General features: G+C 43.0%; 1 protein-coding gene across 13 annotated transcripts in view; it reads right to left on the bottom strand.

Moving 5' to 3' along the window:
* RAB27A (RAB27A, member RAS oncogene family) overlaps positions 1 to 18337 on the bottom strand; it is a 462534-nt gene that overhangs the window by 79752 nt on the left and 364445 nt on the right. For all 13 annotated transcript variants that reach the window (XM_085644145.1, XM_085644154.1, XM_085644157.1 and 10 more), the window contains one exon: positions 8236 to 8321. In XM_085644145.1, the coding sequence (XP_085500271.1) occupies positions 8236 to 8321 (86 nt within the window). The remainder of the gene's footprint in view (positions 1 to 8235; positions 8322 to 18337) is intronic.

Here is an 18337-nt window from a genome sequence, read left to right as displayed (position 1 = left end):
GACAGTCACAGCTCAAACCCAAACTGAGTGCCTCCCTGAAAAGGTTGGCAAGGCTGTAATGGTCTCAGCCCATACTCAGACTGACATAGGTGTAGTGAAGCCTGAAACTATGGATCACTCCACACAAACAGAGTAGTGGGGAGGAAGAAAAGTCTCCCTCTCCCCAGACAGTAGGAAAAGGTCAGCCTCCTCAGGGATCTGACCTCACCCCTTGTGAAGGAACTGCCCCAGAGGTAGCCAGGCCTGGCCTGGCAGAGCCTCTGATGTCAGTGGCCCCTTCCAAGGTGGGACCCAGTCTGGTGCAGGTAGCCTGCCTCTCTCTACCCTGCCTCAGTCAGCCCAGGGCTGCAGAGGTCAGGGAGGCCAGTGGACCCCAAGAGGGCCCCTGTCCACAAGAACCCCCCCATCAAAAGAATGAGGATTGCCTGGCTAGTAGCCCTAGCCAGGTGATGGGTAAAAACATTCCTGAGGGATCCCCTTTACAGGTAGTTAGGGACCTCCCCCCAGAGGGATTCTGTTGGGCACAGGCAAACATGGGACCACAAAAGGGACCCAGCCTCCAGCTTTAGGTAGCCAGAGGCTGACCCTGAGAGCACAGTGCAACTCAGTGAAAGAAAGAAAGGCATCCATGGTGGAGGATGATTGGAGGAAGCTGAGGCCTCACTTTGAGGACACTCACTTCAGTACTCCATCTCAACACCAGCCTTTTACTTTGCAAAGACACACCCAAGGTAGAGATTCCCTATGGTGGAGACCCTATGATATCTTTAGGATGAGGGATTGCTTAGTGGACCATGAGACAGGGGGTAACCATGCCAGTGCTGGTTCTTCCTTATATGGCCACTTAGGCAATAGAGGCTTACCTTGTCAAGGCCAGCCTTATCTCCTTTCGTTTGGGGGGGGGGGGGGGTTGTGTAGGAAGGTGGATATCGGACTATGGTTACCCCCAACTTTTTGCCTAGTGTCTAGCTGGTTTTTCGACTTAGTTGGCCTGAGATCCTGCCATTCAGGGTCTCAGGCTGTCTGCTCTCTCTTTAAAATGGACTCCAGGTACCCTAGGTACATACACAATTGGTAAGGATCACCTTATTGGACCCTGTACAGTGTACCCTAGGTACCCAGGGCATAGGTGTACCCTAGGCCTCCAAGGGGCTGCAGCATGTATTATGCCACCCCTGGTCTGGCCTTCCAATCAGACACAACTGGCTGATCACTCAGCTGGGGCAAGGTTGTGTAATCACCCCTTGCTTAGATATAGTATACCTATATCTACCCTTAAAATAGACACATGTGTACCTATCAGTCACTCCTATGGCAGGCCTTAACAATCCTGGAGGCAGAGTGCTTGGTAACATGTGAGATGGTGCTCTAGCATGAACTGAGCCTGTCTGCAGCTTTCGGAACCATGTCCTTATAGCTGTTCTATGATATAGCCTACCATATACTCTTAAAGTGCCTTATAATCTTAAACGGTTATGGTAACTATGGTTTGGCTTTATCAAAACATGTCGTGTAAGGTGTCTAACACTTTGGAATAATACCCCCATACCATTTCTGGTGATGAGGATATTATTCCTCCCTTCTAGAGGGAGAGACATGTTAAAATCCTACTTTACTGTTTAACTCTAACCAAAGCCTCAGCATCACAAAATGGATGCTGCTGCCACAGACACGAGTCTGACCTCCTGCTGCTGGGAGTGATCCCGGCAAGGGAGGCCTGGACAATAGGTTTCCTGCTTGGGGAGGTGCTAGCACCTCCCCAGACAGACTTTAGTGTATTGGGGCAGGGAGGGCTGAAAGGAATGAGACATGCCTGGGGCACACAAGGTGTCCCATGCATAGTCCAGTTCAAACCGGTGCTGGGGCACTCCAGCCCCAGTCCTGGCGCGAAACTGGACAAAGGGAAGGGGGTGTAACCACCCCCCTCCCTGGTCACACCCATAAGGCGTGACCTAGCAGGTAACCCAGCCCCCCAGATTTGGATAAGAGTGGTAGCTGGGCCCCAGGAGATTAGATTATCCTGAACCTGCAACTTGAACAGAAACTCTGGACCTTCGACATTCGACGAAAGAAGAAGACTGAAGAATCTCCCTTGTGGCCAAGGAGTGGCTACCCTGTGCAAACAGGCACCATCAAGAGACTACCCTTTGCTTTGCTAAAGTTCTACAAGGGACCGACTGCAGAGCCCGACCAGAGCCTTGACTTCCAGACTTCTCCGACCCTGGTCCACATCCACAGCCAAGCTGAGATCCGTGGAGGCGACGAGAGACGTGGGACCGGCTACCTGGGAAAAGTGGCGAGTATCTTCCAGCGCAGCTTCTGAGGCACCCTCGAAGTTGTGCACCGGGGATTGAGAAGCCCCAACCCCAAGCACCATCTGCACCGAAGATCAGCCCCCCACACTCCACGAGTCCTGCGTGGGGCCCTTCTGCATTTTCCTGATTGCCGCGTCTGTCCGGTTGCTTGCCCGTTGGCTAGTGGCCTTTGTGACGACGCATCCTGAAATCTTCACCGCTGGTTTGGCTCCTCCAGACTGGCTCCCGCTTCTTTACAAAAGAGAAGCACCCCAGACCTTCCTGGTCTGCACCAGAAGCAAGTCCTCCGTTCTTCGTGGGTTCCGCTTGCCAAGGCTTGGTGAGTCCTAGTCCAACTTCGATGCCGCCGACAGCAAGAGCCTTCGTGGGACAGCTCGACTCCTGGTCCTGGTCGTCCTCAACGTTCCATGGTCCTCGTGGCTGCAGCAACAAGCTTCACCTTCACCTGCAATCTTCACGACATCGCCTGGTTCCTTCCTGGTTCCACGTGGTCACTGGCTAGTGACCTTGACTCTGTCCCTTCTGCTTGCAGGTCTCCTCTCTTCTTGATCCCAGCCTTGGGATCCACCGGACACTCGTCACTGACTGCCTGTCAGCAACTTTCCTTCAGGCATCCATAGAAGTCCACGACGAAACCCGACGCAAGTTCACACCTATGCACCCGCAGCCCGTGGGCTAGGTAACTTGGGTACTTCGGTGCTCACAAGGGTAGTGACTATCCTAGGGTCTAGTTTCCGAGTCTCGACTCTCTAGCTGCTTCAGAAGTGTCCTTAAACTGTTTATTTCTAAACTGTACTATTTCTATCGACTATACGCATTACGCGTGAGTGTTTCCACTCTGCACCTGAATCCCGTGGGCCTCCCACTTCCTAACTGTTGCTAGTGTAGTGTAGCCCCAGCGATTCCCTAGGCCTAGGCCTATCCTATTTCCGTGACAGTGGTCCTTATACCACTTCTTTAGTATATGGTTTGCGTGGCCCCTAGGGCCTAACTGTATTACTTACCTGTGTGACTTAAAGTATGCTTAAATAAGACTGTGTTGTACTTACCTCTAATCTCATAAAGAGTGCTGAGGGTTTGACTAGAATAAATACACTTTATTTTATATATATATCTGTTGTGGTGTCCTTTCATTTGGTATTCAAGGGATTATATATGGTATCACAGCTGGCTTCACATGCCATTCAGAGTTTAGCCTAAGACTGCTCTTGTCCATGCTACCACTAGGATAGCTGGTCTATAAGGTTGACTTTACAATCAATCACCATAAGGGTTGTTTGGACTGATATAAGGTGTACACTAGAACTAGTGACATCATACATCAGGCCAACTTCTCACAATTGTCTTCTCTGTTTTGAAAATAACGGGAGCCTGTTGTTTATGGTGATGTCGAAAGTAAAGCAAAGGTCAACTAATTTTTAAGATTCTCTATCGGGCAGTGGAAGGTAACACCTGCATCCAGGGACCACTTGCTTGTTTCTGAAAGGTTGACATGTATGCTTTTTCAAGTCCCAGTACCTGGAATCATAAATACATAGTCACAGTTCACGCAGTACACTTCGCATTGCATTTGCGACAATCCTGTGAACCTCTTATGGCTATATATTGTGCTCTTGGTAGGCAGCTCAAAAGAGACCGAGAAAGCCAGGAACATTGAGCATTACAAGAGTGCAGGTAGTGTTTAATTTAGAAGTCATCTTTTTTCCAATTGCAGTTGTGAAATGGGTTTTAGTTTCCTTACATGGAAATAGCAATTGCTTAGTGTTGCACTAAACTGTGTGGCCATGGTGACATCAACCTCGAAGTTGAATTGAAGATTTGTGCTTTTCTCTGCTCAAGCAAGTCAAGTACTAAACATTTTTAGGGGTATTTGATTACGTCAAATGAGAGGCAAATACATTTATTGGAATGGTCTAAGGTGCACCTCTATAAGCGGCGACACTTTCCTGAACTTTAGCATTGCATATTAAACAAAATGACGGTTAGAGGGACACTCGAATTTCAAAGAAAGTGGATTAAATTGACAAATTTAGTTAGTGGAAGAGGTATTTCTGAATACTGGACTTCTTAATTATTCTGTAGTTCACTATCACTGATTGGGTTCGCATAAACTTGCATGGAAAGCTGCAACTGTTGAATTTATAGTCAATTTAAACATTGTTTAACCTTAAAAATAGCAAGGTCACGTGATCACTTCATCTCAGCTGCTCTTTACTAAGTCATTTTCACCCCCTACCCACCCTTGAGATGGTTATAATAAACAGTAACACGTCATGACGGGCTTGAGGGCTTGTTTCAACTCACTTGATAGTCATTGTAAAGCGCCACATGCTACCAGCTGCACTTCTAGGCACTGGAGTGCATCTGTATATTAAGCGTTTTGTGGTTTACAATACAGCGCACAATACATTAGCAATCCCCTCCATGGTCTCCATGGCAATGATCTCTGCATTTGTAGGACTGTTGGCCATGATACTTCTAGCCAGTCGGATAGCTCAAGGGTTGAGTCCCTGCAGCAGGTATGTGTGTGTAACATGCAAGTCACAAGTATGAATTGCACTAAGGCAGACAGTAACTTCTGTTCGTGAGCAGTGAACAAATTAAGTATCATATTTTACTAGGGAATTTTGGCAGCACTTGTTAAAGGAAATGGACACATTTCATATTGAGTTTTGCTCTCTATCAAATGATAAATGTAATTTGGGATGACTTGTTCTTGTATGCCCGCGGTTACATAAAAGAGTAAAGGTACAACAGCTGCAGGCACTTGGGTGCTGCATCTGCCCGGGGAAGACTTACAATCTGGCCATGCAATGCTGAAACACATTGACAAAGCCAATAGGTCTCACATTATCGAGACCGATTGGCTTTGCTAATGCTTGCTTTATGTTTGGGGCACTTCATGCTTGAGCTTTCATAACTCTTTTTTCCCACAAAAAGGTATCCAAGCCAAATTTGCATCCTTTATTGCCCCATGTGTTGGGAATTCTAACCAGTGTTTGGGGAGACCAGTGAGGGAACGAGTAAATAGCCAAAATACAGCAAAATGTTGGCTTTTATTTTCAAAACTGGAAAAAGTGGTGTGCAAGAAAACACTCCTTCAACTTTACCATACTTCACTATGTCTGATAAGACACATTTACAGCACTGGTTACCTACACTACACTTGCAGCATCAAACTCATCAGCCTGGACACAAAAATGCAAAAAGAGGACAAATCTGGCAAGCTCCTTAACTCCTGCTCTTCAGGAAGGAATTTAAGACATGCGACTTCGGGCAACATCTTATCCACAGGTAACCCAACCAGAATTCTGGACCCTAACTGATAATTTCTTTGTTCTGCCAGCAAACTCGCCTTCCACTGCACTTCTTGACTGTCAGCCCTTAGACACCATCGCTCCACTCTGACTCAGTAGGAATAAGAAGAACATAGTTTCGCCCTGGTACTCGAAATCTCTAAAGATGGAGAAAACAACCTGCAGGAAATTAGAACGCAGGTGAAGAACTACCAAAACCTCTGGAGACAAAGCTAACTACGGAACTGCGTTGGAAAAATATCATTCAAATATTAAAAAGCAAGGAAAATTCATATAATAGACAGGATCAATAATTCGGGCAATTCAACAAGAGAAATCTACAGAATAGTGAAGAAATTCACTAATCCTATAAGATGTGCTTTACCAATTCCAGCCTTGCAGGTTCTCTGCAATAATCTTGCTAACTACTTTGAGGAAAAAATCTCTAAAATCTACAAGTCCTTTCCTAATGGTAGGAACCTGGCTAGATTAACTCAGATTAACATTTCAGATTCCACTGATTTTATGCTCTTGGATACCTTTAATCTGGTTACAACTGAACAATAGAATCAAATCAGGGTCCCTAGGAGATCACGCTCTGCCACACATCATGGCGGGTCTGGCCTCTGATCTTCTTCCCTTGGTCACAATCTACTTAACCTTTCCCTGAGTCTGTAATATTTTCCAGCAAAGTAGAAAAGCGCCGGTCAGACCAATTTGGAAAATAATTACTGCTGACCCTCAAGAGCTGGCCTACTACAGACCTATATCATTGTTCCCCTTTCTTGGAAAAGTTTTGGGAACCTTAGTTACTAACAACTTATTACTTTTTAGAAATGCATTCTTTGTTGGACCCCTCCCAGTTAGTATTGCAGGCATCTCACAGCACAGAAACAAGACTAATGGAGGCCCTGGATTCTATCAAACTAGCTCTGGATAGGGTGAACTCTGCCATGCGGGTTTTACTTCACCTGTCCGCAGCATTTAATACCATCCCCCAAGCAACATTAGCTCAAACATTAAGGGAGATTGGATCAGGGGCAAATAATTAGGTTGGTTGGAAAGTTTCATTGACTATCAAACCCATTCAATACAGTTGGACTCATTAAATTCCAGAATTATGGTATTAGACAAGGGTGTCCAACAGGGCTCACCCCTGAGCCAGACTCTTTTAAACATTATGTGGCCCTCTTAGCCACAGTGATAAGATTGTGTGGCTTTGGGGTCATCTCGTATGCAGATGACACCCAGCTTGTTATCACCATGAAAAGCCCAATCCTGAATCTACAAAATTAAGGTTCAGAAACTGTATGACTAAGATTGCTGCATGGATGACTACTAACCAACTTCAAATGAACACCGAAAGACAGAAATACTGCTTTTCGGGAAAGCTCATTACTTTTGGTGAAATGAGTTGTGGCCTAGGGATTTGAGGGACCACTCCAAAAAAAGTAGTAAAAAACTTAGGGTTTTAATTGATGAAAATCTGTTCATGAAAGAACATGTGAACTCTATATCCGTACCCTGTTGTGGCCTAATGCGTATGCTCTGAATAGCTTTTCAGTGGCTACCCTTGAAGACTAGGAAATCACTTATCCAGACACGCCTATTGAGCCGCCTGGATAATGGAAATTTGTTAATGGTTGCAATGAATGAGGGTCTCTTTTCTAAGCTTCTGGTCATACAAAACACAGCAGCACGGTTGGTTTGTAACCTAGCATCTCAGTCTCCTTCGGAACCCACTGAGATCTCTCCACTCACTGCCCATAAGAAAGCGTGCCATTTTTAAACTTCCATGTCTGGCCCTTATGTCTCTTCATGGAAAGGGGCCTTGCTGCTTGCAATATAGGGTGCAACCAGACATTCATACCTGGAATTTGAGATCCATGGATGAACTGCTACTACGGCCCTGTCGCATCCGTATGGGGGACACTTGTCCTTCTTGGCCCCACATCACTGGAATCTGCAGCCACTAAACCTACGCCCCTGTGCCAATTTAGCAGTATTTAAAAAAACTACTGAAAACGTGACTATTTAATCTGTAAATCTCAATCTACTGGATCTATGCAGTCTGCCGGAGCGCCAAGAGCCCTCTTAGGGGGTGATTTGGGCGCTGTACATATATCAATAACATAACAAACATTACATAACTTCTTGCCTCTGCCCTCACCTTGTGAAGAGCTCCATTGCTTTCTAGCTAGGTTTGCACTCTATAAATTTGCATAAATACATACAGTCAAATAGCAATATGTGGTGAACAACTCCTGCTTCATTTTGTTCCACATAGAAAGTGAATACCTGAGCAATGTTACTAGGTCATCATTTCCGGATTTATTTCGGTCACAATGTGATTCAAAATGCCCAGAAATCTTCAAATGCTTTCCCAGCCCTGGCTGCTACGCCAGCACTTTGGTAACTATGGTTCCAAGCCAAAATCTCATTTGATGGCTGAGAAGCCGAGTGAGTTACAGCATGAAGCCACAGCTCTACAGATAGTAGATTATCAGAAGTATGGAATATTAACCTAGTTCAGCCTTGCCACACGGAATGTTTACACAGTTTACTAGAGGCAATCCTAAAGTTCTTCTAAGCCATAGGAGTATATGTAAGTATTGTTTTCATACCTTTCTTGCCCAGCAGTGTCCCATAGCTGAAGATGTATTCTTTGGCCTCGCCCAGCAACACCATCTGGTCCATTTGACCTATACACCTTTACAAAATTAAGCAGATAAAAGGTGAGGAAAGAGCACTCATGTAATTTCTCATTAAGCGAACACAGTAATTTATGCATTTTCTGCATGAACAGCATGGCTAATTAAGGAAGAAATAACATTCTTGAGTATGGCTTGGCATGTTCTGTTAGTATTAAGGATAATGAACACTATGTGAATACAGTTACGTGTGCGTGCAGCTGAAATAACCTCATATCTTATATAGAAAGTACACAAAGTTCCCCAACTAGGTCTACAGAGGTTATTCTTGCATTATGAGGAAGTTACTTACTGGGCGATGAATAATGATATGGTATGCATTTACACGGTCACAAATGAGATAGATAGATAGATAGATAGATAGATAGATAGATAGATAGATAGATAGATAGATAGATAGATAGATAGATAGATAGATAGATAGATAGATAGATAGATAGATAGATAGAGAGAGAGAGAGAGAGAGATAGATAGAGAGAGAGAGATAGAGAGATAGAGAGATAGAGAGATAGAGAGATAGAGAGATAGAGATAGCGATAGATAGATATGTAAAAACGCTCCATGCGCCGTTTCTTCACCCAGCGTTTTCAAAAACGGAGGACGGACCACAGAAGAGTGCAATTACGTTTTATTACGCTCCCTTGCACCACATCACTAGCATGACGCGTTTCGATCCTCAAGGGATCTTGATCACATGACGCGCTATTCGGTGCGTGATTGCTTAAATACGTTTTTTACATTTTTTTGTTTTTTAAAGTGACCAGTGCATTTGAACATCACATGGTTTTCGACCATAGACATAGACAACATATTCATCAATGTTGCAAGGGGACCTTCAACGTCAAGTTTAAAAGAAGTATATGTTTAAATACATTTTTTTTTTTTAAACTTTCAATCTGTCCCCTATAAAATAACGAGTAAAATACAAATAACATACAGTATTAAATTTGTAACTAAAAAGTTATTGTAACGCTACCATGCCATTTTGCAAACTTGCAATTTCATTACTCATGATACACGCTTAAGCCCAGGTTTAAATACCTATTGGCATTAGCCATCAATAGTTTGGACAAACGTCCAAAGCTATAATTACAGTACTGTTCAATGTAAACCGTTCATATGTAAACCGATCGACTGGAATGTTCAAATAGTGCAAAAATACTTTTTTAGTGCAAAGTGCTAATGTTAAAAAACAAAACATACCATATGACTAAAATATAATAAAACACCGTGAGAAATTGTACATGGAACTTTTAAAAGTGTGCAGCAGCATGGTCCAATGTCTACTATTTACAGGGATTTATTTACTTTTTACGTTGACTTCTCAGTTGAATTTTACTGATGTTTATATCAGCTACCATAAGTGTATATTGTCTTTTATTCAGATCATCCCTATATAATATTAGAGGCAAGTATACAGATCCTCAGTTTGATTGAGGCCCCCGGGGTGTTTGGTATCGAGGTTTAAAATGTACTTTGTCTCCAATTGGCGTAGGGCTCCCACTCGGTCACCCCCTCTCTTCCTGCTCGGCACACTGTCAATCAGAAAGTATTTCAAAAGAGTCGGATCTTCATTGTGATACTCACCAAAATGTAGGGCCACCGGATAGGACTGATCTTGATTTTTTATTGCCCTAATGTGCTGGAGTACCCGTTTATGTCCCTGCAGTATGGTACTGCCTACATATCGGAGACTGCAAGGGCACTCCAGCACATAGACTACATGGGCCATTTTGCACGTTATGGCCTTGGTAATAGGGATCTCTGTAGGATTAAAAGGGGTTTTGTAGGAAGTGGCGTTGATACCATTTGGTATGACTTGCAGGCTTTACATTTAAAGAAACCATGACGTTGACTTAGCCAAGTACCTTTACCTGTATTGTCCAAGTCATTGCACACCAAGGTATCCTTCATGGAGGGTGCTCTACTGTAAGTTACAGCAGCTTTTCTGGGTAAGTTCTTCCCTATAACTGGATCCCCCAATATAATAGGCCAGTTCCTATCTATGATTTTTTTGATGTTTTTACTCTGTTTATTGTACCAAAATATGAACCTGAATGATCCCTCTTTATCCTTCATGGTCGCCTCTGGCTTGCTTTGATTACTTAAAAGGGTATCCCGACTTCACTCATTACTTTTCTGAATGGCATGGTCTATGCATTTAGGCGAGTATCCCCGAGCCAAAAATCTTATTTTGCTGAATGCCTGTGCGTGTTTCAGATCATTGTCATTACTACATATTCTCCTCAATCGTATCATCTCACCAAAAGGTATACTCTGAATGAGATGATCAGGGTGGGCACTGCTCGCATGAAGCACCGAGTTGCCGGCGGTGGGTTTTCTATGTAGTGTGGTGTGTACCTGTCCATTGCAGATATAGATCCCAACATCCAGAAAATTTACAGTTGTAATGCTAATAGATGCAGTGAACTGCAGATTCAAATTGTTAACGTTTAAATTCTGAACGAATAACTCTGCTTCACTTGTTGTACCATGCCATACCACAAAAAGATCGTCTATATCTCTCAACCATTTTATGACATTCTTTGTCCTACTGTTCAAAAATTCATTGCGGAGGACCAGCTCCTCCCACCAACCCATGTGTAGACAGGCATAGCTAGGGGAGAAGCTGGCCCCCATCGCCACTCCCCGTTGTTGCTGGTACAGTACATTTTCAAACATGAACACATTGTTGTTGTGGCAAAACTCCACCATGCTAACTAACATTGCATTATGTTGATCAAACTCAGAACCTCTACGTGAAAGATAGTATCTTAATGCCTTAAGGCCATCTTGGTGCCTAATGGAAGTATATAAGGATGTAACATCCATTGTGATTAAAAGATAGTCATCTTGCCATGACAGATCTCTAATTTTCGCAAGTAAATCTCCCGTGTCCCTCGCGTATCAAGGCAGGTCTTTCACGTGCGTCTGAAGGAAATAGTCCACATAGACTGAAGTTCTTTCTAAGAGGCTGTTACAAGCTGATATAATAGGCCTACCTGGAGGCTTGAATGGATCTTTATGGACTTTTGGAATAAAGTACATTATGGGCGTCACAGGATTGTCATTCTTCATATATTTATATTCATCAGTGGTCAAAAGACCTGCATTTTTCCATGCTACAAGTTTCATGTTGTAACAATTGTACATGCTTTTCAAATTCTGATGATCATAACTATGCGAACATTCTCTATCCCTTAGTTGTAACATGGGCTCTTCAATGTAATCCTTTTTGTCCCAAATAACTAGGTTGCCTCCTTTGTCGGAATTTCGGATGATTATATTCTTGTTTTCCTTCAGTTTGTTAATCAGTTGATGGTATTGTAGTTCTTGTTTGTTACTTTTTCTTTTTGCATTGGCATTTACTGTATAGTGGAGTTTTTTAATGCTAAGGATGACCTGTTCATTGAATACATCGATTGAATCACGAAGAGTTATGGGGGTAAAGGTTGATCGTGGTTTAAATGGAGTTACGCATTTCTGTTGTTCTGACTGACTGGTGTGTCGCTCTCCTCCTTGAGTCGAGTCATTACTTTCAGTGGCCAGTTCTTGTATTGTTCGTAGAGTTGGCCAATCAGTTGCTGTTAGATCGAATGGCGGAGATATCTGGCTGGCTGTAAGCTGTTGCTTGTTTTGCTTTTGTAGGAGTGAATGTTTTTTGAGTTTCAGTTTTCTTATACTTTTGAATAAATCAATCCTTGTTGCTGCGTAATTTAAAGAACTCTCTGGACAGTAAGACAAGCCCAGGGTCAACAACTGTTTTTCTGCTGCATTCAGTGTGGTATCCGTTAAATTAATGATAGTTTGGCTATTGGTAGCTTGATGTTGTTCTATCGATTCCAGTTGCGCCGTGGTTGTCCCTTCTGTTTCTGCTTTATCTTTGGCTGCTGTGCGTTTTCGTTGGGCTTGCAGTCTTTTCCTGCGCTTAATGGTCGAGTTCCTGCTTGTCTGTTTTGATTTTGTGGACGCAGGGTGTCCCTGCGTTCGATGACTAAAAAATCCACTTCATCTGTCAAAGAAATACTGGCTGGAACGTGTGACAAGGTTTGTTGTCTAGTTTCTACTTCCATCTCACTTTCTTGGGCTGAACTGAGGTCAGAGTTTGACACCACCTCAGTTGGCCTGCCTTGATCAGTCGGTCCAGTGTGGGGTCCACCTCCTGTTCCCCCATACTTGGAAATTTTCAGTTTCTCATATTTTTTGGCAAATGTAAAAACGCGACCGCATTCATAGTCCATGCGGTCGCGATGAAATTTATACGCCTTTCTTTCTCTTATCTTATCTTTTCCTCTTCTCTTTTCAGCCTTTTCACCATTTCTTCCTTGAGCTTTTTTAATTCATCTTGTTGGCTCATTTGACTTAACTCATCGTTGAGGGCTTCTATTCCCACTTGAATTTTGGCTCGATCTTTCTCTGCATATTTTATCAGAATAATGATGAGCTTTTTAGAAGATTCCAAATTAGTTTCCGCCCATGCTTTCATCATAGATTTGTCTGGATTTTCATAGCTGGGGGCTAAAAGGATGCGCAGTCCACGAGGGACTCTACCCACATCTAAATACCGTTGAAGGGACTTGGTCTCCCACCACTTGCTTTTTTCTGATCGCATTAGTTTCTCCAATTGCCTTACTTTGTCTCTAAGGCTAATGCTGCGTGACTCAGGTGGTGCATTGTGGGTACTGAAGTCTTTTGTAAATGCCCTGCTATCATCAAACATTCCTGCTGCTGCTTCTTCTCGTTCCCTTAGCGCGTCTGCTGACATGATTGTGGTAATTGGCGAGTCGGTTTTGCTTTTGATGGAATACTTGTAAGATATTTCGGCCGGAAAAAGTTTGCCCGATCACTTTAGTATTCGCGCACACCTCCGTACCCAGATGCTACGATTTGGCCGCATAAGCAAACCCACACACTCCCCAAGGTAATTGCGTCCCGCGGGTCCTCCGACCCGTGTTCTATATATCTATATATCAACAAACACTTCCCTTCACAGCAGGAATGCCAACGCCATGTCTTTGCGCAAAAGTTCTTTTATTTGTCAGCTGGAAACGTTAGTGAGCAAGCCTGCAGCGCAGGCGAAACACGGTTAACGTTTCCAGCTGACAAATAAAAGAAAATTTGCGCAAAGACATGGCATCGGCATTCCTGCTGTGAAGGGAGGTGTTTGTTGATATTATCGGATATATATTCATATTCATATACACAGAAAGGTTGTCCTAAACAGAGAGCCAACACAGGTAATTTTTCTTTTCATGAATTTACTTGCAGCAGCAGACTTGCACAATGAAAACCGGAGCACCAGCAGTGACGCCAGACGCGTTTCGGGTAAAAGTCTCCCTTCTTCAATGGCGTTTTGTCACAGTGAGACAGTCTATTTTTCTCTTTATAAGGTACTTCATCGCCTCTGTGGGCGTGGCTGCTTCGCCTAATGGTTCATGTAGTTCAGCGGCTGGTGTTGCTCTGTCAGCATGTCTCATTTGTCTGCATACACTCAATAAAATGACCACAGTGGGTCGATGTTCAGGCTCACATCACCAAGACAGCTTATCTTTTGCTGGCAAGTACGAAATACCTCCCACTGTGGCGGCAATGTTTGATTCTCTTCATGCTGCCCGGGTCCGCTGTTTTGTGGCGGGGTTACTCCACGGCTTGGACGAGCCATTATAAATCCATCAGAAAGGTTGTCCCAAATAGAGAGCCAACACAGGGACATTTTCTTTCCATGAAACGCGTTTCGGGTAAATGTCTCCCTTCTTCAATGGTGTTTTGTCACAGTGAGACAGTATTTTTTTCTCTTTATAAGGTACTTCATTGCCAGCAAAAGATAAGCAGTCTTGGTGATGTGAGCTTGAACATCGACTTTGAGTGTATGCAGACAAATGAGACATGCTGACAGAGCAACACCAACCGCTGAACTACATGAACCATAAGGCGAAGCGGGCCACGCTCACAGAGGCGATGAAGTACCTTATAAAGAGAAAAAAAGACTGTCTCACTGTGACAAAAACGCCATTGAAGAAGGGAGACTTTTACCCGAAACGTGTCTGGCGTCACTGCTGATGCTCCGGTTTTCATTATAGTAATATTTGACCACAAAACTAAATCAGTCTGTAACCTTGGAAAGGTAAATATATATTATATTTTATATCTACATATATAGAGAGAGATTTTGTAGGGTATTTATTATAAACAATAATATATATTTCCCTTTCCAAGGTTACAAACAGACTGATTTAGTGTTGTGGTCAAATATTACAAAGCTCATTATTTCATTGACTATTTACCAGTGTCTCCTGTTCTAAAGGGCTACGGCTAGTTTATTAAATGCAAATTTTAACAATTGCAAGGATGAAGGATGAGTTGAATGGCCAAAATGTAAACATGAAACTCCAGATTTAGGGATGACTAAGGAAATGACATGATGAATTACCTGCTTTAAGTTAGAATGTGATAACGTTTGACAAAAATACACACTAAATACAAGCAAAACATATTTTAGATACTTGTCTAACCTAACCTATGAACATAGAATAGGTGGGCAGAGGAGGTAGAGAGAAAGCTCCCAATGTCTCTGCATTTCATGTAGCCACGCTTTACTGCTGTAGCAAAAATTTTAAACTTGAATATGGGCTAACATCTCCCAAAACCCATGTCCCACGCTACCTGAAAGTCACATAATCTCTTCCAACTTTGATTAATGCTATAGACTGGATGAAACCAGAACTATTTGAAGATTGTTATGAATTATTGAATAGTCCAGATACCGCAACTAACTCTTATGAATAGTGTGTTCTTTGGTGCTAAGCCGGCCACTGGACTTAATGTTACCTTCGGTTTTATTTTGACTTTCTTATCTAAGACTTTAGCCAGATCTACGACCGTTTATTGCAGTAGCAAACGGGAAATCGCCCCATTTGTGACTACAAAAAAGGGCGGTGGTATGTACAAACGCAATTTTGTAGGCCGGTGACTCGCAAAAGAGCGTTTGCGAGTCGCTATTAGGAAGGAGAGTGCCAAAAGCACCCCTTCCTAATAGCGAGTACAAATGTAAGTACCATTGTTTTGCAACCGCATTTGCAGTCACAAAACACGTGCAGTTTACCACCTACCACAAGAAAGTGATTAGCCACTCGCAAACAGTAAGGGGTCTCCGGGAGACCCCTTTCCCTTTGTGAATGTATGTGAAATATTTTTCAAGAGCAACTGCATGATCTTAAAAAATGAAACGGAAACGTTTTATTTATTTAACTTTTTTTAATGCATTCCGTTTTCCTTTAAGGAAAACAGGCTACATTAACAAAAATCACTTCTTTATTTAAAAAGCAGTTACGGACTTGGTGGTCTGCTGACCCCAGCAGGCCTCCATCTCTGCAAGTGCTGGCCATTCCCAATGGGTCGCAAATTGTGACCTGCCTCATAATTATTGATGAGGCAGGTCATTTGCGACCCCATTAGGAATTGCAAACAGTGTCTAAGACACTGTTGTACATTCCATTTTGCAAGTTGCAAATTGTGAGTCGCAAAACAACGCAATTTGCGATTCGCAAAATGGAAGGGTCGTACATCTGGCCCTTGGCGCTATCAAAATTCAGTTTAATTAAAGCTAAATGGGTGAACGATAAGGCAATTAAAATGTTACTTAATTCACTGAAATGAAACAGGATTTTTTGTGCATCAGCCACCACTGTCAATCTTTGTATCGCTTCTTGACTTCGATGTGTCTGTCTCATTCACCAACGACTAAAGCTTATATATTCCATGTTGAGTTGCATCGTGGTTTGGCGCATAGTTTAAATTATGTGCTGGCAACTCAATGGGCCTAATGAAGCTTTGGAAAGATGGTAGGTTTGCTTAGAAGCTAAGAATGGATTCTGATTTAAGAGGATTTGTGAAACCCAAATGCAACTTGGATGTCGTCAACAAACCTTGTGTTTCTGTTACGGCTTCAACCCTTGAAAAAAGAGAAGGAAGATTTGAAGGTGCTATACATACTGTGTTAACAAGCCAGAGGTCTAAAAACCCTTTCAACTCCTCACTTGACCATTCACAAGTGGGGAGCCTGTTTTCACTCTAAGAGTCTTCAATGAAGTTTTTTACAGCAGGATGTCTCTGATGGCACTCCAAGGAAAGTATCTGCATTTCAGGAGCCTAGGCAATGTATATTACTATATATGCTCTTAGGTGGTTAGCAACTGTAATATTAATAGAAACCCAAAAACGTGTTCATGCCATACTAGCTCTATCTAATCCCAGATGCTACACAGAGCAGTCTCCCTCTTTAATTTCAGTAGATAAGGAAAGGCAAGAGTTTACATGGCTGTCCAGGAGCAGATCTGTATTCCATAAAAACTGCCCTCAGGCCTACGATGAGACTGGTGAAGATACAAAAACATCTGACTCATTCTTTATTTTTCCACTCTGTATTGCTGATACCCTCATTATTAGACAAGTGAATTTATCATCCGCAGCGAGCATACGGAGCAAGCCTCTCCATTACCCACACACACACACGCGCACACACACACACACACACACAGCGCACACACACACGCGCTCGCCTGTAAAAGAGGATAGAAGGGAAAACCAAGTACGTCCATCACTTCCTCAAAAGTGAATCCCACACACATAAGAGTTTAATATTTAGAGATGAAATAAAAACATTTATAAATATCCTTTAGTGAGGCAAGAACACCCGTGTTACACAAAGTCAAATTATGTCAGATGGAATCAAATATTTTAGTCTAAAGGTGAATAGGTTGCCTAGACAACATGTCCAATGCTTTTCATACGGAGATGCACACATACGTTTGTTGGCCAGATAATTTACAGTCAATCAGACCTCTGCATAGAGCATCAGTCTAACTTACTATGGCTAAATAGGTACCAGCATTGACGAAGCCCACAAGCCTCGCCTTTAGAATTGCTGACTTTCCCAGTGGTTTTTAGGTACGCTGTACAGTATTCCCAATGCTGTGCCACGTGGCTCAATAAAAAAAGCCTATTGTGTCATTTTGTAGGTGTACACATCACGCAGTCACAAGCCTACAAAAGGAGACAGACACTATTTTTTATTATTATCTGTTGCTCCAAGTCTGACCAGCAAATTAAAAGAAGAAAAAACACGCAAAAGCTTTATTTTTGTAATTATTTAGCGCTCACTACCCCACACGAGGCATTGAAGCGCTTTTCGGCAAGTAGCACGTGTTAGAAATTCCTTCTAGTTCGAGTAAGGGAGTTGCAACCCCAAGATAACCCCTGCTAACCCCCTTGGTAGCTTGGCACGAGCAGTCAGGCGTATTAAGAGGCAATGTGTAAAGTATTTGTACATAACACTGTACATAACACACAGTAACCCAGTGAAAACACTACAAATTGACACCACACCAGTTTAGAATAATAATAATAAACACTGAACATGGCGGCCGTGAGCTGAGCTGTTGCTTGCCGATGCCGGTAGCGCTCCTGCTCTACCTTCATGCAGTATGCTGTAGTCAGTTTGCGGTGCTTTAGTTGGCCTATCAACAGCTTTCTTTTAACTTTTTTTTATAAGTTATAAACTCTTTACCTGTAGAATCCTACTTAGGGGATGTGTATAGAAACATCGACGGACCTCCCGCGCTGTTTCTTGGCCGCCCTGGAATTGAGGAGGGGCCGGAGGATTGCCGCTCGTGGTCTTCTCCGAGGCGGTCTCTCTCTACACTTAAAAAGGATGAAGCTGCACTCCGCGACAGAGTAGAATTGTTGGAGAACAATTCTAGACGTAATAACTTGCGCCTCTTAAACGTACCAGAAGGTAAAGAGTGTGAGGATCTCAAATCTTTCATTGTGGCCCTCATCAAAGACGCAGTTCAGTTTGAGGAATCAGAAGAAGATCTGAAGAGGGACATACAAAGAATTCATAGGGATCCTTTTAGGAGACACACCAACAGAACAAAACCGAGGAAAATTGTAATACATTTTTTGACTTTTGCCTTAAAAGAGAAAATTCTAACTGCTGCCCTCAAACAGAAATCAT

Source organism: Triturus cristatus, chromosome 3_1 (assembly GCF_964204655.1).
Source record: "Triturus cristatus chromosome 3_1, aTriCri1.1, whole genome shotgun sequence".
Lineage (NCBI taxonomy): Eukaryota > Metazoa > Chordata > Amphibia > Caudata > Salamandridae > Triturus > Triturus cristatus.
The sequence above is the reverse complement of the archived record's forward strand: the minus strand, read 5'-3'. Positions and strand labels throughout refer to the sequence as shown.